At 48.0% G+C, this 22,706-nt stretch overlaps 1 protein-coding gene across 1 annotated transcript in view; it reads right to left on the minus strand.

Moving 5' to 3' along the window:
- Positions 1–1,846: 1,846 nt before the first annotated feature.
- ARHGEF4 (Rho guanine nucleotide exchange factor 4) overlaps positions 1,847–22,706 on the minus strand; it is a 224,102-nt gene continuing 203,242 nt past the window's right edge. Inside the window, exons 8-16 of the mRNA XM_069024316.1 lie at positions 13,750–13,929; positions 10,990–11,172; positions 9,815–9,994; positions 8,973–9,205; positions 7,567–7,696; positions 6,573–6,704; positions 5,386–5,629; positions 4,643–4,720; positions 1,847–3,425 (exon numbers count right to left, since the gene is read on the minus strand). Coding sequence (XP_068880417.1) covers positions 3,268–3,425; positions 4,643–4,720; positions 5,386–5,629; positions 6,573–6,704; positions 7,567–7,696; positions 8,973–9,205; positions 9,815–9,994; positions 10,990–11,172; positions 13,750–13,929 — 1,518 coding nt within the window. The 3' untranslated portion in view covers positions 1,847–3,267. The remainder of the gene's footprint in view (positions 3,426–4,642; positions 4,721–5,385; positions 5,630–6,572; positions 6,705–7,566; positions 7,697–8,972; positions 9,206–9,814; positions 9,995–10,989; positions 11,173–13,749; positions 13,930–22,706) is intronic.

The raw sequence follows: 22,706 nt of genomic DNA on the forward strand, positions 1-22,706 counted from the left end.
TCTCTGTGCACACCCCATTCTGGCCTGCACATGTGTTCACCCTGGTACTGTTCACTGGCAGAACAATGGGAGTAACCCCAGTCCAAATCCAGATGCCAGGGGAAGCAGGAGGGAAATCTGGGGTTGGTTAATCTGTTACCACCATCTCACACATGGGTGCACTTTGCCATTTAATGAGTAACTTGGGGGATGAGATGACTTAAAATCTGAGGAGGTTGCACATGATCTGTGACAGTTTATTCAGGAAACACTGAGGGTTGTGGGAAGAATTGGGAAGTGGTGATGGCTATTAAAGGATGGTATTTTATGATGAAATCCTCTTCAAAGCAGTCTGTGTGGTGGGCATGTTGTGCACAAAGGGTGTGAGCCTTACCTGTTTCTCTGTCTTGCTGCTGTAACTCGACCACTTTGTGTGATCAGCTTTTTTACCTGATCTCAGTCTTGCATAGGGGATTGGATCCTAGCTCCAAATGTGGTGTGCAAGACTAGAATCCCAACTGAGGACACTTTTTAGAAAGAGTACTGATAGTCAAGTGGAGACTAGAATTCTTCCAAAAGTAATTAACTGTCCATTGACTGGGATGGTGTCTGGCCAGAGAAGTCTGGTTTGGCACTTCAAAAATTTCTGTAAAAAAAAAGCGTCTCTGTAAATCCTTTGTGCACACCAGTCAGAGATTAAGCCAGTTCTGGAAGAGCTGATAAATGATGTGATTATTTTAACCACTCGATGCATATTACTGTTCAGAGTATTGCTACACACATAATTAATAGTAGCCAATTCTTGTGTGTGTTCCAGCGGGGGCATGTTGTTGCACTTCACAGCTGCTGCACTCCACAGTCCTGTGCCACTGCCACCCCATTTCCCTTGGGAGAAGAGGTGAGGATTTCTACCAGAGTGACTTCATTGTAGATGTAAAGTTGAGTATATTAAACAACATTCTGCCTAAAACCAGATCAGACATTGCAGCAAGGGGGAGCTTTGAATAGATGTCAGCACTTCCTTCACACTGGGGCCAGAGTGGTTTTCAGTAGGGGTATAAAGAGCTTTTAGGAGAATCACCGTCCTTGAGTGTACCCAGGTAGCAACTGGACAAGACTATGAGCAATGTGATGCATTGTCACAGCTGGCCATGCTCAGTGTGGAGTGTGATCCTGTATCAGGGAGGGGATTGTCCTCTGCCCCTCTACCCCTCTCCACTTACTACAAAGGTGATGATAAGCTCAGAAAATTGGTAATTTTAGTGCCAACAGGTTTTCTTCCTGGCCAATCAAAACAAACATGCCATGAATAAGGAAAGGAGGGTGCAGACACTTAGGGTAAACACAGAAATGACAATTGCCTTCTGTTACTGAGTGGTGCTGGCTGCAACTGTCTGACATACCCATGTGTCAGGGTCTCTTGGTCACCATCACCCTGTGTGGGTGTCTGTACATGCCTGGCAGTGCCTTGGTGTGTCTTCTGGGCCATGTGTGCCTCTGGGTGTCTTTCAGTGTCCCCATGTCTGTGTCTCTTGGGGTGTGTGTCTGTGTGCGTCCGTGGTGCTAACACTGCTGTAGTGTTAGCCACTGATCTCAGTGGCTTCTTAGTGTTTTTTTAATTTTTTTTTTCCTTTTGCTCCCCCAGCATTGACCCAGTGTCCTGTCCAGAGCAGAGAGTGACCCTCTGGTCAGATCCCTGTGTCCCCGCTGTCCCTCTGCAGGATGGCTGCTCTGCAGTCACCTTCTGGCACAGCCCCTATGGCCAAGCAGGCACTTGTGGAGCTACACGAACACAATCCCCACAGTGCCTTTGAAAAGAAACAAGTTCACACAGATAGACATGCTGGAGACAAACACAGGCTCAGAGTCACTTTTACAAGTTTCTTTATGAAATTAAATGTTGCCCCTGGTCTTGGGGGGAAGATATAGTGCAAGAAGGACTTTGTACATGCTACTGAATTCAGATATCCCTGGATGACCAGACTTTGGTCAGCTACAGCATCAACAAACACTGGATTTCTGAGCTCTGCAGACAGTGCTCACTCATACTTGAGTTGGAATGAGCAGGTGTCTTCCTTCCACTTTCGCAGGATGTCTCCTAATCTAGGGAATTCAGTCAGTATGGCTTCTAACTCTCACTATGGTAAGGCAAATCTTTCCTTTTGCTAACCAAGGTTTAAATTCATTCTTTTTGGCCATTGTTTGAAACTCGGGTACTTAAAGTGAGGCTCTCTATGCCAAATTTAGGCCTTTATAAAGTGGTTTTCCATTTTTAAAAGTGTCAGTAACACTCTTTGAATTTTGCATAACAGTGATGTTTCAGAGTTGAACAGCAGACTCTGGCTTCTGGGAGCTAGGTTTGCAAATATTGACCTTTCTTTAAAAAAGGAAAAGAAAAACAGACAAAACAAGCATCAAGTTAACAACATCTGACAAGAACAATTACAGACTTACAAAATACACAGTTCTGATTTTTACCATAAATAAACACATTACAAACAATGAGCATTTTCATTGGCCAGGAAATATGGCAGAATGATGGAGAGATGAGAATCTAAGGAATTGAGTATGGTATTAATTAGGCACATTTTTCTCTAACTTATGTGACTCAAACCCACTAGAAAGATTCTTCGACTTGACTCATGCTGCAGGTTGGCACAGTTTAATGTAGGACATCGCTCACCGGTGGTGTTGGACTAAAGGAAGGGAGGAGGTCACAGTGCAGTGCTCACTGTGCTCTGAGTGCCTGCAGAGGCTGCTGCGTTAGTTGGACACGTGGAGGAGGATCATATCTCTGAGAAATGCGGGGTCTGGGGGTGGGCAGAGCAGAAGGGTTTTTCCCTCCTCTTCATGGACTCTGAACTGTTCTGAGCACAGCAGTGGCCACGGGGCCAGTGGGTCCATCAGCTGCCATTCTCTGTGACAGCTGCCAGCCAGCAGTGGTGGGCACAGCAGGAAGGAATGAGTCCAAATACAGCTGACAAGCAAAATCTCTTGGGCTGCAGCCTGTCCAGCTCCTTGCTGCGCGCTCCTGGAGCTTTGCCTGCCGGGCGCCGTGCAGGGCTGGCTCCGTGGCACTGGCACCGATGCACGCGGGTGTGCGAGCGCCCACACGGCCTCACCTCGGAGCCAGCACGGTCAGTTGGGCTGCAAAATAAATAGGGAAGGCAGGAGCACATGTGGCATCCTCTGTAAACAAAGGATTGCATGAACCTGGGCTCCACTTCCCAGGACTGATGGATAAAGTGCTTTCTCAGAAGGGGTTCAGGCACAAACACGGGGCTGCCCCTATTTCCGGAAGGGTGTCAGCCTGCTGATGTTCTGCCAGAAGTTCGAGGGCTTGCGCTTGGGCTCTGCCAGCATGAAGACCTGCTGCTGAGGGAGCATGGTGGGCAGGGTGGGATGCTTCTGCCGCATCAGGAAGTCATAGTAGGGCCTGGTGACGGCTGGGAAGAGGAGGAGGAGATGGGAAGCATGTTAGTTGAATACAGCTCCTTTCCCCCCACTCCAGTCTTCCCCAGTCCCCATTAAAGCTGCAGGGCTGTGAATTGGGTTTGGCTTAGTGTTACCCTTCCTTAAGTTTATCCTTACTTTCAGCAGTGCCTTTTAGGATTAGAGCTCATGTGGAAGGCCCAGAAATGTGCTGCACAACTGTCAGGTGTTCTGCCAGCATGACAGCAGGGCTAAAGAGCTACAGCTCATGACTGGTGACAAACTTAACTGGTGCTTTTGGCTGTGCTGGGAGAAGCAGCTGCTGTGCAAGTGCTGCTGCTGCTGCCTGTTACAACCACCTGGGCTGGATTTCTGAGTAGGAATGGTCAGTGCCTGTGTGGTGAACAAGGCTCGTTGTGCAGTCTCCTCTAATGCTGTGCCCCAAGGGCTTTTCTCTGTTAGCATGGTCTGGTCTTCTTCCAAACTTCCCTGTTTGCAGACAAATCTTATTTCTGACCTATTTTGACATTTAGCCAAGCTTTCTTTCAGGAAATGTGGCTGGGCTTTAAGTGCTGGCTGGTACCACCAAGAGGAAGTGGTTGCCTCTGTGGGGTCAGAGGAAACCAAGTGGCACCTCTTGCTCTGAGCAGAGAGAAGGGCAATGTGGTATCAACAGGGCTCTCTTTAGCCAACAGTGCTGTGGGCACAGGAACCTTCCTTTTTTTTTTTGCTTGACTTCCCTCTCCCCTGGCTGTTGCTAATTGTTGTTGTCTCTGACAGGACAGGAACAAAGAGCTCTGCTCAAGCATGGTGCCTATGCCTGGCACTCTGCCCAAATTGCAAGTTTCAGAGCATCTTCCACAGGCACAAGTGCCCAGGCAGGAATAGTCCCTGCTGCAGTGGCCTCTGTGCATCATGGGGATTACTACAAAACTTGCCTTTTGCCAAAGGGAATGCCATACTGCTGGGAGAGCCTGGCTCCCAGGGAGAGGCTGTGCACTGGCTTTGGAGCAGAAGCTGCTGGGTTTTGGCAGAGTGCTGATTATTTGCAAAGTGGCTCGCCTGGAGTTAGGAAGAGTCTCCTGATTCCAGCCATCTCAGTCTACCAGGAACTGTAGTGCAGATTGTCACCATCTGGCCTTCTCAAGAGTTTGTTAATGCCACTTCATTGAAACCACTCCCATGTAGACCCCCTATTCTCACAGTGTTCCTGTGTTCAGGTGTAACTCACCCTTGGGCTTCCCAGCATGGTGCTGCTTGCTGGCATTCAGCATTGCCTGCTTTTTCTGCACCTCTGTGATTGAAAAACCTGGAAGATAAGCAGATTTTTGTCAGGAGCAGGTCATCATTTTGTACCTCAGGGCAAGACACAGGTAGGCAAATGCCTGAGGTGACAGGCCACAATTACTGCCAAGGCTGGGAGGGCAGAGCCTGCTCCCCCTGGCCTGTGCTGTGCTGCACAAACACCTCCCATGCAGGGTTTGCTGCCTACCCCTGGCAGCCCATGCTTCACTGGGGGGAGAAGCCAGTCCAGGCCTGGGGTGGCTGAAATCTTAGAGAGCACACTAGGCTGAATTAAGGATTTCGACAAAACAACACAAACCCTCTTGGACAGTGAGAGCCCTTGACTGAACCTGTTCTGTATAGACACCTCCACGTTGGGCACTCATACTGTTCTGGACCCTGTATGTAATGTATTGACTATTTTGTCAGCCCTGCTTGAACTCCTTAAAACACATCAGCCTCCCTGAGGACAGACGGCAGTGTCAGCTCGGGGTGGTTTGGAGATTTTCAATTGCACGGATTCATTCAGAATATGCAATTCAGCAGCCCAGAGCTGCACTGCAGCATGGACTGGCTTCCCACCCTGTCACTCCTCAGGCATTAGCCGGTCGGTAAAAAAAAGATGAAAACCCAAAAATAATACTAATAATTAAAAAAAACTGCAGTATCTGAGCATTGCTGCTTCCATACCTGTCTCCTGGTCCAGCTGCACCTGCCTCCTTTCATTCTCAAATGCCTTCAGCCAGCGCTGTTTCTGCTCGGGCTTTTTTGCACAGAATAAATGGACTTCCTCACTGTCTCGGCAGTGCAGCTTAAATGCATTTTTCACACTGATATTGAAGTCCTTGTCCTTCCCATCTTCTACATCCAGTATTTCCATGTCGTCCATGTTGATCCGACTCTTATAATACAAGATGTCCCTGCGCAGAAGGTCCTGTAAGAGAGATCACAACAGATGTTGCTGTTTCTTGGATATAATGGAGCATTTGATCTTCCTGCTACCTTTACAGTCCTGTAAAAGAAATGAATACTGGATTTGAATCTGTGGAACTGCAGAGTGCTGAGCTGCTGTGGGCACTGTTGGGAACCACATGGCTTATGGGGTCAGGACAGGTTGGTGTCTGCCGTGAAGATGTGAACGAGAAGCAAGCTTGGGTATTACACATGATCCCAAATCCTCATTAAGCCTCTGTCAGAAAACACTATTTGAATCCTTCATTTCCAGTTAAAAAGAAAACCAAAAATACTAACTAGCTCTTGTTTTTTTGTTGACAATGAAAAGTAACTTTGAGAACAGTGAGTTCCATGCCTAAGTTAACTGGAGCTACCTGCATGCCGTGGAATATGCAAAAAATAATTGGCACATTCAGTTCTGAAATTCCAGAGGAAGATACCATTCATTGGCTCTGAGAAGGAAGATTTTATTACTCAGCTTATGAAAAACAGCATGAGCTGTACTTACAGACTTACATGTGCTGTTAACATGGCCTTACTGACTTCCAAGGCCCACATCTGTTCATCGAATCTGCAGCTTTTTCTGAATACAGCACTAAGGTGGAAGTTCAGTTGAAAAACAAGGTAGTTAAAAGAAATTGTGTGACAAAACTCATAACTGAGTAGTATAGAATAACCCCACACTAACCCCAGAAGCAGTGCAATGCTTTCCTCTTTTGCTGTGACAATTAGGCCAGTAGCTGATTGCTTTGCTCAGGTACACAGAAACACCCCAGGACCTCAGAAAAAAGACTGCAAGGAATTGCACAGAGAAGGCTCAGTGCCAGGAGCCATGAGGCCAGGAAGCATTAAGGAAACAAAGGGGTAGAGAGGGAGCTCACTTAAATCCATCAGCACAGCAGTAGCCAGCATTCATGGGTTACCTTCTTGCAGCAGACAAGCTGGTGATCAAAGAGGAAGAACATCCTCTGTTGGCTCTTGGCTTGAGGGTGGGAGATTTTGGCTAATTCCCCAGAATAGATGAGTTCTGAGCTTCTGACTAGGACATCTTCTCCCTGAGAACAGCACAAAGAACAAGTTGAGCTCAGCCATCTGAAAGCGGGAACCTGTAGTCTTACAGGAGAACCTCAGCTTGGCTGAGAGGCCTGAATTCCTGCTGACAGAATTCACCTGGAAATGGGAGAGAGCCTCTGTGCTGGAGGACAGTCCTTGTCACATCAGGAAGACACTGTGCCCTTGGCTCCCAGGGAATGGAAACTGAATTTGATAAGAACAATAGCCTTTTAAATTTTTTAAATCTCCTTTTCCAGGGAGTCTGCTCAGGAAAGCTGCTCCCTCCCAGACATAAAGAAGGCATAAGCAGGGAGCTAAGAATTTAGCCTGACATCCTCAGGCAGGGAGACAGTGTGGGTTTATTGGATCTAGTATTTAGAAAATTAATATTTTGTTTGTTTTATTTAGCAATTTTTTTAATGGGTCTACAGGGAACCTTGGTTTCCTCTGTCACTGTGCCCAAACTTGCCTTTCTGCAACAATAACCGGGCTTATTAAGAATTAAGGAGAAAGTCTGCCCATCTTGAGAGTTTAAAGTCACTCAAGATAAAAGGGGAGGCAAAAGAAAAATAATAGAATTTCACTAACCTACATGCTGATTTCATTCTGCAAGGAAAATCAGGGAAGCAAAAATCCCAGGGAACATGCAAAGGCAGCTGGTCTAGCCCTGTTATATGCTAGACCTGCTTAGTTGTACTAAGAGATAATATCTGTTTAAATAAAAAATCAACGACTCCCCACGAAGATGGTCAGAGAGCTGAGGGAGGGCTAGACAGTGAGATGTCACTGTAGGGAGAAGCTGTGGGAAGGGCAGAAGAGGAGCAAGGTAGAACAGCCGATTCCTTGGGCAGGGAAGTCTCCTACCTCCCAGTCCTCTATGGAGCTCTGCCACTGAGCGATTTTGTCGATGTTCTCCAGCCGCCGCTTCCTCTCGTTGATGAGCCGAGCTACGTTCTTCATGGCGTTTAAGGCAGCCTCGACATCTTTAAAATCCCTGGGGAGGGGCAGAGGCGTTAGGCTTGGCAAAACAGCACGTGGGTGTTGTACCTACACTCCACAGGAGAGCGGCCTAGCACGGAGCTGGACTGAAACCAGGAGTTCCACTTGCAGTCTGTCCCAGCTGTTCTGTGCAGGAATCAGAAGCACCTGTTCCTGTGGCAGCTTCTCAGACACTCGCTGGTTTTGAGGCACAACTTATGGTCTGGTAACAAATCTAGGCCACCTTTGGGGAAGGGAAGGGGGTAAGGAATCAAATTTAGCTACGGAGATGTAAATACAAACTGCTGGAAGAACCTCCAGGGCTTTCCAAGTCTCGTTTTCTTTACAGCATAATACAACTTATTCACAATGCTGCTGTTTCCATGCAGGGACTGATCTCTGGTGCAGAGGTGAAGCAGTTCAACAGTAACTGGCTTGTTTCAAACAGGAGCTGATAGCTTATCTGGCAGGGTAGGACAGAGGCTGATCTGCCCTCCCCCACACACCATCTGCGGCCACCAGCTACTTCTGCTGAGTTCAGAGCAGCTGGGAAGGAGCTGAGCTGCACAACTTGGCTCTAAGGCAACTCTCAAAACATCTGTGCACTTCATTAACGAGCTTTCTGCTCTGAGGTCAGCTTCAGACAACATGCTTAGAGATTTAACAAGATGTGCTTAAAGCCATTCTGGGAAGTACCAGGGCTGCAATTAGGAAGGTGAAATTAAGTCAAACCACAATGGACCAATATCCATACTTTTATACAGATTTTTCATGTTTTCAGATACTTAATTAAGTGACAGTTGTTTGAGCCAAAGGTACTGCCTTCCCCCTGAAGCTGAGCGATGGATTTGGAGGCTTTGGAGCCAGCACTGACAGGCACCAAGTGTGCATGGCTTGACTGCTGCAGGGCACAACTTCCCACTGCCAATATGGACATTTTGGGATATATTCAACCAATGCTTTTGGAGGCAAAGTTCTTCACACCACCACCAGAAACATGTAGCTCCAAAGTATGCATGTGCTGGCATCACAGCTACATGAGCCAAATAAAATAGAAAATGACCATTTTAAAATGCACCTTGTAACTCTTGGTCTGTGACAAGAAACAGTGCTACTGTAGTGGAAAATCACATATTTGACATAAAAATACTTTTTTTCCTGGTTTCTACAAGGTAACCCATAAGAGTTGTGGTGTTGGCTGCAGTTAGTCACTGCCCTCCTTGCAAGATTCAGCACGAGCCCACTTCCATGAGAGCAGCCTGGCCTCTTCCCTCCCCCCCTCACTGGCCTACCTATGCTGGGGGTTGGTGTACTTGAGCAGCTCGGCCAGTTGCAGGGGGTATTTGCAGATTTTCTGCACGGGGGTCAGCAGGAACCCATCCAGCGAGATGTCGATCATCTTCTGCAGCAGCCGGCAGGCCTCGAAGAAGTAAACGTACTTGTTCACCTTGGTGAGGCGCGACAGCTCCATGCAGGCGTTGGGGTGGTTGTTGCAGTACTCGGAGTAGATCTGGAACTCTGTTTGCTGCAAGGGACAGGGAGGGATTTACTGCCCATGTTCCCCAGGCCATGCCCTGGCACAGACTCCTGTGTATTCCCTGCACAGGGAGCTGTTTGGTGATTTGTGTCCTCCCCTCCCCAGGCTCTCAAGGCCAGAGACCTAAAGCTGGGGGCAGGCAGGGTGTGTAACAGGTTCAGCACCTGCAGCTCATCTGAGAGACCCAGACACTCCCACGTATCCTGGTCTGAGCTCAGCTGAATGCTTTTAGAGCCCAGACCAGCCACTGCTGATCCTGCACTGACCTGAAAATACTATCACTGCAAACCCAGGTCCCGCTCAAGATTTTGGTATCTTCCTACGTTTTGGCTGAAGTACCAAGGTCTGGCAGGAATTACAATGTTCAGAAGATGAGGTGCTTTGAAAATGCTCTTTCCAGAGCCACAAGAGCTACAGGATATTTCTTTGGGAAGTGGGGAGTGGTTGAACAGGGCCAGGGTGGGGGGTGGTAACATTTAGTTTGGTTGGATGGATCTTTTTAAAGAAAGCTTCAGTTCTGTCAGATCAATTTCTAAACCCTCTGGCTTAATCCATGCTCAGCTACTACCCCTTTCCCGTGAAGTCAAATTTACTTACATATTCCAAGAAGCATGAGCCAACCTCACTCAAATGTGGGTGGTCTTTGTTAAATTTCTTCTCTAGTGCTTTAACAAATTTCTTCTGGCACCTGTAGATGTCCTCAATATTCCCAAATATTGTCTTCAGCTGTTCTTCCGTAAACATGTCTGCTCTCTTGCGGCACTGCTTAATGTAGCCCTAGGAGAAAACCAAATTGGAAAGCTTCCTGGGCATCTGCTCTGTGGCAACAGAAAGCCTCAAGGACTGCAGTCAGATGTACACCAGGTTCCGGTATTTGCTTCCTGCAGAGATGTACCCATGTTTAACTATTATTTCCTCTAGTGTTACCCTACACATGATAGAAGCAGAAGCCAAGGCACAGGCTCATGGCAGCCCTGGGCGATGCTGTAGCCCACACCTGAAGGAGTCACAGAGCTGCTTTCTCTCTTGCTGAAAAGCCCTTTATGTGTGTGCAGGCAATGGGGTGCTCTGACCCCAGCACTCGTAGATTCAGACCATTGAAGTCCAGTTGTGGGTCTGGTTTGGGTGCCTGTGTGAGGAGCTGCCTGACTGACTCCAGGCAGAGGAGAGCACCAAGGGATGGGGAGACACTGCAGCAGGAGAGGCTTGTTTTTAAGTGTGTGCTCCTTGCCCCAGCTGCCTCTGCTGGGAGCCACTCCACTTTGGTACCATTGCAGTGGAGAATTCTGTTCCCACAAAAAGTCCAACTACCTCCACTCCCCCAGTGTGTACAATGGATGTCTTTTAGAAGAGGTGTCACAGTATTCAGCATATTTAACTGTAAAGGACCCAATTGGCTGAGCATCCCCCAGTTGTTTTCATCAGAGCAAGACTTGCCTGAAGGCTGGAGTTGCTGATTATATTACCTGAGAACATATATTAGAGAGGACAGCAGTGCTAGACATTTACTTTTCTCTGGCTTGGGAAATTCAATTAATTCCATTTAATCAGAGCACAAGTGAGTGCTCCAAATGCAGAGGCATTTGGGATTTTGCAGTAATGAATTGTCTTCTGTTTTCTGGGCATATAATACCATTCAGCAGAACTGGTGAAAATACAGTCTCTTTTTCAGAAAAGTTACCTGCTTAGGGTCCCTTTCTGGGCAAGAATGGGACATACTCCCATTATCCTTCAGCCAAGTTCTCACAGTCCCTTCCCCTTTTTTTCCTTACCTCACAAATGTCCTTCAGGTGCTTGATGTAGTCTCTCTCTGTGCTTATGATCTCATTGATGACATTGGTCCTCATTTGGTCTTTGGTGGTCTGGCCCATCCCAAAGCGTCGGGAGTCGTCTTCTTTGCCCCCCTCTACCTTCAGGGGATAATCTTCCATGGGCTCATCCTGGTTTACTCGCAGCTGTGCAGGCACACAAGATGTTCACTGTTTGTATTGCTAAACACAGCTCTGCCAAGGAAGTTTGGGATAGTCGACTGAGTGGCAGACAAAGAGTGAGCTCGGATAAGGTGGGAAGAGGGTGTGTGTATTGCCTGGGAACATTTTCCCCTCGGGGAAGCTGAGGCCAGACAATCACTTTGGGGAGGGTACTTTGAAGCCACATGGCAGCTGCTCCCACTGTGACATGGGTAGGTTTAAGCAGGCAATTCTTGTGGACAGAAGTCACAGGAATAATATGGAGTCCTTCAGGAAGAATACATAATCAGGACAAAAATGGTTTATCGAGTGAAATTTTCTTAAATATATGAAGGAGCACTTTGGGAGGGAGGAGAGAACCAGTAGATGGTTGGGTTTTTATCTAGCTTTATTGTTCTCATACTGTCAATAACAGATGGCCCTCGGTATCTGCTTCCTCAGGATTATTTAAAGAGAGTTCATTGCTAAAGTAAAAGCAGATACAGCTGCCTGTGGGCACTACCATGGGAAGGAAGGGCACTACGTGGCAGGGCTGTGTGGGACTCTCGGTCCCCCCATCAGATGGCAGCACAGCACGAGCAGAGGGAAGCACCAGGTTGGAGCCATGCTGCGCTGCAGAGTCTGCTCTGTCACCGCCGCAAAGGGCCCGAGTTAAAGCTGGCACGTACTGGGGCATTTCACTTGGGAGCTTTCTTTTTTGTAGAACTGTTGTAGCTCTCGCAGTGCCCGCGGGAATACTTTGTACATGACTCAAAGGATCAGTCCCAGCACAGAGAAGGAGTGAAAGATAGGAAGTTAAAACACACATAATTATAGGAATTTTTAGTGCAATGACACAGAACTGCTGTAAACTTCTAATGTAGTTTCTTCTAGGCTCTATGACTTACCACTTGATACAAATACACCTACATATAAAAAACAGTGCATACCCCTCCCCTGTCAACACAGGCACAGATTACATTTACTCACTGCTGAAGCCCTCAAGATGTGCAATCCTGGTTCTCCTTCACAGTGAGCTGGACATCGGCAACTCTTAAACTCAGACCTTGACCTGAAACTCATGTGGAGTGACAGAGTCCTGCAGACTGACCCAAGCTTTCAGACATCCCAGCCCTCCCTGCAGTGAGCTTGAGAGCCGGTGGTAATTAGCAGGAAATCTTCGCCTGGATGCTTGAGTAAGTGTTGTAATTCCTCTGTTAAAAGAATTTCTTACTCTGCATCCCTAATGGCTAGTACTAGTCTGCTTTACTCTAAGATATTATGACAGATTTTTTTCCAGCCAGGACAACAATTCAACTTATCAGTAACATGAAAGAAAAAATGTCTTTGTTTTCATTGCAAAAAAAAAAGCAGTTTTGTCCCCACCAGTGCTGTTGGTACTCTTACTTGCAAAACATTCCACTGTTGGTAATAATTATCCAGCTGAGATCATCACAAAGCATTTCAAAACTTCTCCAAGGACTTTTGTTACAGACACCAAATGACCTCGTGTCACCTCCTTTCAGCTTCACCTGGTTTTGGGTCACTTGTGATCTGAAGTGACCTGGATAAAGAGCTAAAGGGCTGAGAATCTCTGCCCTTAGGCACCTAGTTGCCTTTGTAGCACTGACGAGCCTGCCGAGAGGTGGTGAAAGGTGTCAGGCACCCACACCGACAGTCACAGTCAGGAGAAAGGAAAAAAGCCTTTCTCCTCACAGCAGGACAGCAGAGCACAGCAGTCACCACCCTCCCACACTCCTGGTTTCCCTCCCACTTGCCCTGAGAGCTCAGATGTGTTTCAGAAAGCTCAGCTGGAAATTAAGCTTCTGCAGCGTGCAGTTGGGACTGTCTGGGCTGGTCCGCACAGCTGTTCTGTGTGGGCTTTGTAGCTGGCACCAAGGGACAGCCTTGGCCCACAAGCACTGAGTGTCTCAGATTGCCCCAGATGACCGCCGAGACAGTTCTTGTGTCTTTCTCCTCCATTTTTAAGTGCCTGGAATACAGTGCTGTGCGACAGCCCAGCAGCCTGGTGGGCTAAGACAAGGTGTGTGTGTGTGTCAGGTGGGTGCATGCTTTGGACGTGGCATTGCGCTGGCCCTGGCACCAGCTGGAGAGAGGTGCCTTTGGTGCCATGCTCATCTGTATTGCCTAAGTGGACAGCTGACCTCTGCCAGCTGCATCAGGGATTCCTCCAGGAGAGTGTTGCTTGCTCCTGGAAGCGGATGCCATGTGCTTGGGCACAAATCAGCCTATCTACAGATGGGTTAGCAGGAGCCAGGCTGCAAACCACCAAACAGGGCAGCTCCCCAGCTGGCATGGCACAGCTCAGCTCCGCTCCAGTCTGGAGCTGAACCTTTTGCCCTGATCTACTCATGTAGAGGGAGCTCTCCATACTGGTTGCTGCTCAGCCAGGAGGGCACCCTGTACTGTAGCCACTTGGAGAGGAATAGTACCAAGACATGCTGAACCAGCTATCTCTAGCAGTGAAAGTCCGGATGAGTCACCACAGAACATTACACCTGGAGAAAAAGAACAAACACCTGGTGCTAATGGAGACGGCGCAAAGAAAGATCAAGATCTTACCCGAACAAAGCTGGCTGGAAACCAGCCTTCACTGTCCAGAATCCTCCCCCACCACCACTCCTTGTTGGTAGCATCCATTACTTCGATGACTTCACCGGCCTTGAATCCCAGCTCTTGGTCATCCATGGTGACATGGTCCCAGAGGGCTTCTGCATACACCACGCTGCCATCGCTGATGAGCTGTGGGCAGAGCAGGTCAGACTGTCAGTCCCCCCACGACAGCAGCACCGTGTGCCAGCGTGGCTGCAGCTCTGGCACCGTCACTGCTGAGCAACACGTGCTGGTAACTCTGTACTCCCATGGGCAATGAGGAGTTAGTGCAAGGCTGGCAGTTGCTTTGCCTGACCCTGCTCTCAACAGCATTTGCTCAGAATCACTTGGACACACTACATTTACTACCATAAAAACATAAATTCTGGTATTTCATACTGCTGACTTTGCCTCAGCCAGTAAACAAGGCTCAGTGGTACCTTGTTTGTGGAGGATGCTCTGGTGCTGCCAGTGCAGCTCCGCTTTGGAAAGCCTTGAAATAAAACCTTGAGCATCAATATTTAGAGACGTACTTCAGAGCAGAAAGCATTTGGAGGCCTCAGAGCTACTCTGGGATGGATAGAGCCTGAAGCCTTTAAGGTGGTTAAACTTAAGGTGCTTAAAATAAGACTCCTGGAGAGTTTTAGGTAATTATATTGAGGAACAACAGTTATTTACTACATGCCCCATGGAGGCCCTACTCTAGGAAAAACAGGACCCCCAACAATTAAAAAAACCCAAACCAAAACCAAGGCCCACGTGGCTGGAAGGTGCAAGGAGGCTCCTGAGCACAGTGATGCTGTGCCTGATGCCATTCTCGACCGATCACACCTCAGCTGTGGGGTAGCCAGGTACCCCTTGGGTGCTGTTCCAGTGGTGTGTCTGTGGGCCGGTCCTGCTGGCCACTACAGCAGGAGTGCCTTATGCCACTGGTTTGTCAGGTCAGTCTCCCTTGGATTTCAACAACTACAGAGTACAAGCACAGAGTTCTCAGGGCCTGAGTGTACCTGGGACTGTCTGAACACCAAGGATTTCCCCAAGAAGGCAGAGTGCGTACTGGAGTTCTGTTAAAAGGACTTAGCCATTGTGGAGTGGCAGTGAAGGCCTATTTTTCTCCAGGAAAATGATGCAATGATGAATTATGGGAAGACAACGGGAAGACAGTCTGTGAGGCACAAGGGAGAAAGAGAAAAGCTGTAGGAAACCCAGAATCACTGGTAGGTGTCCCAGCACTGCAGCAGCATCACCACAATGCACGGGCCAGCCTTGCACCTTGAGCTGCTCGGTCACCTGGAGCTATCCGCTGCTCTGGGTTACTGCTTCTGCCTCTCCACAGAGATGCACGTTGGAAAAGAATGTCAGGATAATCGTGAACTGAGTAAATCAGAAGAGGGTTAACGAGGCATTTGAAAGAAAATTGAAATGCATTCTGCCTTTGGATAGCAAATGCCCCTTCACTGAACCAGAAACAGCTTAATGCAGTGTCTCCATTCTGACAAAAATAACGGGATGATGGGGAAGGAGAGGGTGAGAGGTTCCCAGTTATCTACCCAGTTGGTGTGTAGCCAGAGCTAGGTGAGATGCAGTGGAGTGATGCTATGTATATCTCTATGAAAGCAGGGGATGAAGATCCATGTGGCAGCAAAAACAAAGGGTTATTGATGTGTTAAAAACAACAGAAGTGCCTCAGAATGGTCGTGTAGAAATTAGAGCCTCTCCCCCCCAAAAAGGTGCTGGGATCAGCCCAACTGAAGTGCATCCACTCTAAGGCACACAGGATGGGAAACAAACGGGAGGAGCCGAAGGCTCTGGTGTAAAAGGAAAACTAGGATACAGGTGCCACCACAGAAATGTTGTGGGATGACTATCACAACTGGAGTGCTGCAGTGGGTGGCCATAAATCCTTCAGAAGAGACAGGCATGGAAGGAGAGGCAGTGGGGGAACACTGTATATGAGGGAGTGTTTTTCCTGTCAAGAGCTTGATGATGGTGATGACAGGGTTGAGTATTTCCTCTCCTGAGGGGCAGCAGAGGAGCAGGCACTGATCTCTGCTCTCTGGTGACCAGTGATAGGACCCACAGGGATGGCCTGAAGCTGTGTCAGGGCAGGTTTAGGTTCAATATCAGGAAAAGGTTCTTTCCCCAGAGGGTGGTTGGGCACCGAACAGGCTCCCTAGGATCACGGCCCCAAGGCTGCCAGAGCTCAAGGAACGTTTGGACAACACTCTCGGACACAGGATGGGATTCTTGGGGTGTCTGTGCAGGGCCAGGAGTTGGACTTTGGTGATCTTTGTGTGTCACTTCCAACTCAGGACATTCTATGATTCTCTGAATATATTTATCCATGATCTGGATGAGGGGATTGAGAGCACCCTCAGTAATTTAGAGGTTTTGGCTTTTTAACATAAAGCAGTGACAACAAGAGTAGGGAGGAGAGTGAATGTAAAAGTGTATTTTTCCAAACTTGGCTATCAGACTTCAGCTCCAGAAGAGCAGCTGGGCCGTGGGTGACAGCGGGTGTAGCTCACAAAAAAGCTCTGCTGCTCCTTTGGGCAATCTGCCTGCACACAGCCCATCCATTTGCTTTAGGACTTCAGGGACTGGTGCCTGTGCAGACCACAAACTGAGCCCAGCTCCTCCTGCTGCAGGGAGGGAGAGGTAACAGGGTGAGGGGGTGGCTGGAGCCAAGCACCTGGGTTCCCCCGTAGAGAGGAGCTGATTGAATACTCTGATCTCACTCGCAGTGCTGGACACTCACCTGCACTTAGGTGAGCCCCACACCAGGTGACAGCAGCTGCTGCCATGCCCTTCTGCATTACACATCCCTGCAGGAAGGGATGGCTGTTGCTCAGGAAGTGGGCATAAGCTGGTAAACCTTTGGAAGAGTGGCATCCAGCAGACTTTTCAACATCCAAACTGTGACCAGCACATACAGAACCTGGCTCTTTCTCAGACAAAATACCTTTGCTCTGTGCTTAAATAGCCTGGATCAGTGCTCCAAGTACGATGTGGAGGCTGGCACACACACTGTGGCCATTACCAGAGAGAGAGTTCCTCCAGCCTTGAGATGATCACACAAACGAGCACTGATGATGTGAAGGCATTAAAACCACACAGTACCAAGCTGTCACATCTTGGTAACTAGATGAGAAGACAAGAGACCAAGCCTGACCTAGCGTTAACAGCACATAGGGCTGATACACTCAGCTCACAGAGCCACATGGTTCTACTCAGAGTCACTGAAAGCCAAGGGGCTGAGTAGAGAATCCTCAGCTGGTATTTTAGTCCATACATTAATATTAATACCTTAAATTTTCCCTATTGAGCAACAGCCATGCTGTGGACATGATTTGCAAAATACAGGAAGTCACAACTCTGGGATAACCAGCCTGGCCAAATAGGCAGGCAAGACACTGCCAGTTCTCGTGCAAAGGAATAAATAAAAAAAATACACCTGAACAACAGGCCAGGATTTGTTTAACTGACAACAAACATCATGTTTCTAGGGTGGAATGATCTATCTGGACTAAAGCATAAAATAAAGAGCAAAAAAATATTTCATCTGTTCTTGGGATTATCTCAATTAATTTAATACAGCAGCACTCAACACACCTTCATGTGTTCAGGCTGACAGGCTCTGCCTGGTCCCCTCCCTGCCCTGCTTCCTCCTGTGCTGGTACCCTGGGGTGGGCAGGGGCAGACCTGGATGCTGAGCAGTGCTCAGGGATCACCGTGGGCCGGGCTCTGCTTCTCTTTGCCCCCAGTTCAGGCTGTCCCTTATGCTGCTATTTTCCATTGTATCCAGTCCAACTCCTAGGCTGGTACAAAAATACCAAATACACCCAGTGAAACAGCCCCTTTCCCAGAGCAGGTACTGTTGGGTAACTCTGAGCCAGGACTGGCATTTCCATGGCACAGGAGCACCTACGGTGCCACACATCACTGCAGCAAGGAGAGCTGCCCAGCTGGGGTCAGAGCACTGCCCCATCCTGCCCGGGGGCCAAGCTGCTACAGGAAAGAGGGTCAGGACTCTCCCTGCCCAGGGAGGACCAAACACCAGAAGATAAAAGGGTTTTGGCAAAATGTGTTCAAGGTGGCACAATCAAGCTCTGCTGAGGGAGCTGCTTGGCTTCCAGAGGAGCAGGGATGGAAGGTAATGCTCACCATTGCCAAACACGGCACCTCCTCGGCTCAAAAGGCTCAGCTCACCACACGTTTGATCTTTGCAATTAAAGCAAGGTTTGAAAAACAACTACTAATTTTCATATGAAATAACATTTATGTGCTGGCTTTGTAATGTCAAGGACAACTCAGTAGGTGTTCTTGAAGAGGCCCAAACAAGTGCAGAGAAAAGTTAGAAGACAGAATGCAAACCAGCCACCCCACAGCTGCTCTAGCTCCTGCAGCTGGCAGTGGGGAAAACAATCAGAAATCAACATTTTTCTTTGTTTATAAAATCATTTAACTTTGTAGACAGCAGCATTTGCAACCCAAAGGCAGCACTAACACAGATGCTTTGAATCTGAAAATCGAGGGCAGCTCTGCTACTGCCCTGGCCTTTCTGTGTCCCCACTGCAGCCCCAGGCTCCTGTTCCAGCCCTCCCCGCTGCGAGGGGAAGGTGCTGGGACAGCTCCTCCCGTGGCACAGATGGAGGGGGAGGATCAATTCATGGCTCCTCCGAGCAGTGTCTACACAGAGGCTGCCAAGGAGGAGATGCAGCCAGGGCTGTTGCACAGAGCTGCCCCAAATCAAGTCCATTACATGTGGGCAAACAGATCTGGCATGTCAAGGCCCATTCTATGGGCTTGTTTGCGTTGCAGCTACTTGGTCCCTGTCTGTCTCAGGCTGGACACCTTGACAGAATTACGTTGTGTGTCCTGGTCTTGTTCTGACAGGACCTCCAGGCAATACTAACAGAGATGAAAGATCTCAGCAATTTACAGGAGTGATGAGGATGCCTTTAGGAAATATTTATCTTTGAGCTAGTTGTTTCTATTTGAATAAAATTTGAATAGCTTTCTCTTGACAATGCCAAGTACAGCAGATCATGCAGAGCTAAAAAATAAACCCAGGAGCATCAAAAGAACTGGGAAAAGGGAAGTTCAGGAAGAGGGTGCCAATAGAATGGAATTTATTTTTCAGCTCTGTGACCCTAAAACAGACATGTTCCACAAAGAGCACCTCAACCCAGCCCTTCCTGGTGAGCTAAAATGGTTGCCATGAAGCCTGTGCTCATTGCTTGACCCCTCGAACTTGTGTGTTACAGACTGAAGCTGAACTGGTCCAGCACACAAACATTTAAGCCCTGCAGCAGTCCTGATCCCAGAGGCAAAGCCCTCCCACAGCTCCAGGTCCTTCACCAGTCACTTTTCTTCCAGAGCTTCTCCTCTGCCTCTCTCATGCAAGGTGCAGCAGAGAAGTGGAAAAAAAATTACTCACGCACTTGCCCCAAAGTAGTGCTTCATTCACACAAATACTTATTTTCTCTGAACGTGGGCAGAAGCCAACTGGCCTCTGCCTTGAACAGAACCCATGGGACAGTTCTGAAATTGTCCTGACACCTTGCTCTTGCTTCCTCTCAAAACTTTTAGCTTCACTGTCTAATGATGGACAACAGAGATTAAATTTATCTCACAGAGCTTCTGTCATCTGAGCAGCAGGCACTGAGTCTGAACGAGTTATCTGGATTGTCTTTTGGGAGCATCTCCCCTTGTGGGGAGAGACAGGCACCCCAGGGAAGGGCTCATCTTCAGCATCTCTCTTAGCATGATGAGCTAACCAAGCCCTTGGGGTTCCTGTCTCCCCTCACTGCCACACAGGAATTTGGGCTTGCTCTGCTAGACTGGACTTGCTGCTTGGCTGCAGGGTGCCAGAGCCACTGACAGCTCTGCAGCCACAGCAAACACTTCACTGCTTCTTGCTGCTCCTCTGCCCTCATGTTCCAGGGTAACACGAGCCCTCCCTGCCAGTGTGACAGCGGGCACGTGTCCCCTCGTGGGCAGTGCTCGTGTTCATTGCTTCATTCACAGGCCCACACACCCTGCCTCCAGTCAAGCAGTGCCCTTGGCATTTGTTGCCCTTTTGCCTGCACTGTAAGCTGCGTATTTTTCAGCACAGATTTTTGAGATTGATAAGGATAGTGGAGGACTCTCAGGCATTTACCAAGCACTGCAGATCTCCATTCAAAATGTTGTCGTTTGACAGTGATTCTCCTTAACAAATCTAAAAAGTCAGTCAACAAAGATCTTAATCCAGCTAAGTGTGCTACACTGATATTCCACAGTGCTGCTTTTTTAATCAGTGCCTGTAGTTAAACTCCTCATGTGACATCTAGTACAGCTGCCTCCATTTACCAAACATTCAAAATTTGTCATCACATTTATTTGGTAAGAACTATTTTCCACAAAACCATTCTGACTGGCATTAATTACATTATTCCCTTTTATTTATATCATCTGAGTCCTGATTGCCCCTCAGAAGTGATTTAAACAGATGGGAAGAGGAGGAGGGTCCCCCCCGCAGCAGGCAAGGAGAAGATTTGAAAGCTCCCTTTTTCCAGTGCTGCAGGAGGAGGGAAGCAACCCTTGTGGGAAGGCTCTTGTGAGGAGGCAGAGCTGTGCTTCATGCTGAGTGAACCTGTGTGTAAAGAGTCTGGCATGAGAAAGCCTGCCAGGTGCAAGTCCCCTGGGTGCCATTAAATGTGATCCTTCAAACTCCAGAGTGGTGCAAGAACCTCCCAGTTCCTCACCTAAGATGTGGGAGCTGATTATTACAATGCAAAAGAAAACAACTTGAAAATTGCTTTCAACCTTTTACTTCTGGCTGAACTAATTCAGGAAAGTTATTTTGAAAGAGTGAGGATAGTCACCTGTAGCTGAGGACAACACCTAAATCACCTCAACCCTGTCAGTGCCCTCAGTACTCCAACCATCACTCTCCCATGACCTGTCAAGGGAGTTTGGGGAACTAGGATCCTTACGTTTTGGCATAAGGAAAAGCCAGGAGCAAAGCCCTTCTCATGCCTCTCGGTAGCTCTACAACAGGTTGTCTTTGTATCACACTTTACAGTTGCACATTGCAGCTGCTGGCAACACATACAGTAAGCAAAGCTGTAAAATAGCTTCCATTTTAACCTGCCAAACAATTTTCCAGAGGACATTTGTTGAAAGTTCTGTATATAACACATTTATTTCCTGGTATAGGTGGAATGTATTTTCATTCTTTCTAAACAAGTAGATACAACACTGAGTGACAGGGTGACAAAATGGCAAAGAAATTCTACACTGACAAATGTAACACAAACAAACACAAGTGACCAACTAAATGAGCTGCTCCTCAGGAATGTCTCTGCAGACCCATTTAAGAAAACATTGGCCCTCTCCATCAGGGTCAGAAAGCCCAAATATCAGGAATGACTCAGAAAGAGAGAGGAGAACTAGGCAAGGCACAAAGAGCAGCATGAATCAAACGTGGGAAGAGTTTCTAGGCCAGCACAAGCTAAACAGACCTTGAAGCTGCAACAGAGACAGGTGGATGGAGGGTGGCCATGAGCTGAAGGCTTAAAAAAAGGTTATTTCTAATCCAGGCTGCTGGGTGCCCAGTGAAACCACCAGGCAAGAAGCTTGGTACAAAAGCAGTACCTTTTCCCTGTGGTGCATAATTATGCTGTGCCACAGGAAACCCCACAGCCGAACACAGAGATGATTTTAAAAAAGATTAAGCAAATGTATGTCCTTGAAGGACATTTAAACACATCCTGTCTGGATACAGCCCATCAAGGACCTTAAACACAGCTGGGAAGGGACACAAGGCAAAGAGCCAGGCCATACTTGCCCTTATTCCTGAGCAGTTACCCAAGTCACAGGTAAAAGTGTCACTGGCTGGCCCTACAGGCCTGGGTATTAGGGCAGTAAAATTTATCTCACAGAGCAGTAGGACATTAGGGTAGTAAAAAGCACAAAAGGAAAGAAATGTTGACTATTCATATTACCCACAAATACTTCTTAAAAACAGCGAGCCCTGAAAATGTTGACCTCGCAGGCACAGATACATCCCATGAGGTACAGCAACACTGTCATTCAGGTGGAAAATTAGCAGTTGCCAACACAGTAATTACAGGGACATTAGGATGTCCCCTGGGGTAGGGCTGTTTCTCTCCTGGCTGGGACTCCTCAGCGCTTCCATGGAGCTTTGATACAACAGATCCCACACACTCCGTCCTACACGAGCAACCCTCGCCAGGCACACACATCTGGAGCAGCCATTCATCCCTACACATGGATGTCTAACTCCTGGCATCCTTTTTTTTCTCCAGAAAGGAGGATGAAAATGTATCCAGGGAAACCTGGCCATCCAGATATTGCCTGGGAGAAAGAGTCCCTGCACAGGTCACAGGAGCAGGTATGTGCCACATCCTCACTCAAAATGTCCAGAAAGGCCTTTGCAATTAAGAGCTCAAAGGACCTCAAAACCTCCCTAAAGACAGAGAACTTAAGTCATTCCAAAGCTCTAAATCAGCTTAAAGTCATCTAAGGCCCTACAGTGTTTTAAGCATTTTAAACCCATCTAAAGCCTTAAAGTGGCTTAAGGAGCTTGAAATACTCCAAGGCTTAAAAGTGGTTTAAGAAACTCTAACTTTTGGCTAACTCACTGCTCATACCTCTCCCAGCTGTGGCACCCATCACTCCTCACCCAAGCCACACAGTCCCATTTACCCCAGACAGCCCAGATGCCACTGGAACAGCACCTGGAAATTGTCCATATACTCTTTTCCTATTTTGTTTGGTTTCAAAGACTGGAAAGGTGCGAGGCCTGGGGTTGAACTCTCAGGTTTGAACAAGACTCTGACCAAGGGCTCACACATCTACAAAGTTTGTAGTTTCTGGTTCTAGTTTGGCTGTAGATGAAAATTGTGTCAGATTGCCTG

Source organism: Aphelocoma coerulescens, chromosome 9, assembly GCF_041296385.1.
Source record: "Aphelocoma coerulescens isolate FSJ_1873_10779 chromosome 9, UR_Acoe_1.0, whole genome shotgun sequence".
In the NCBI taxonomy this organism is placed as follows: domain Eukaryota; kingdom Metazoa; phylum Chordata; class Aves; order Passeriformes; family Corvidae; genus Aphelocoma; species Aphelocoma coerulescens.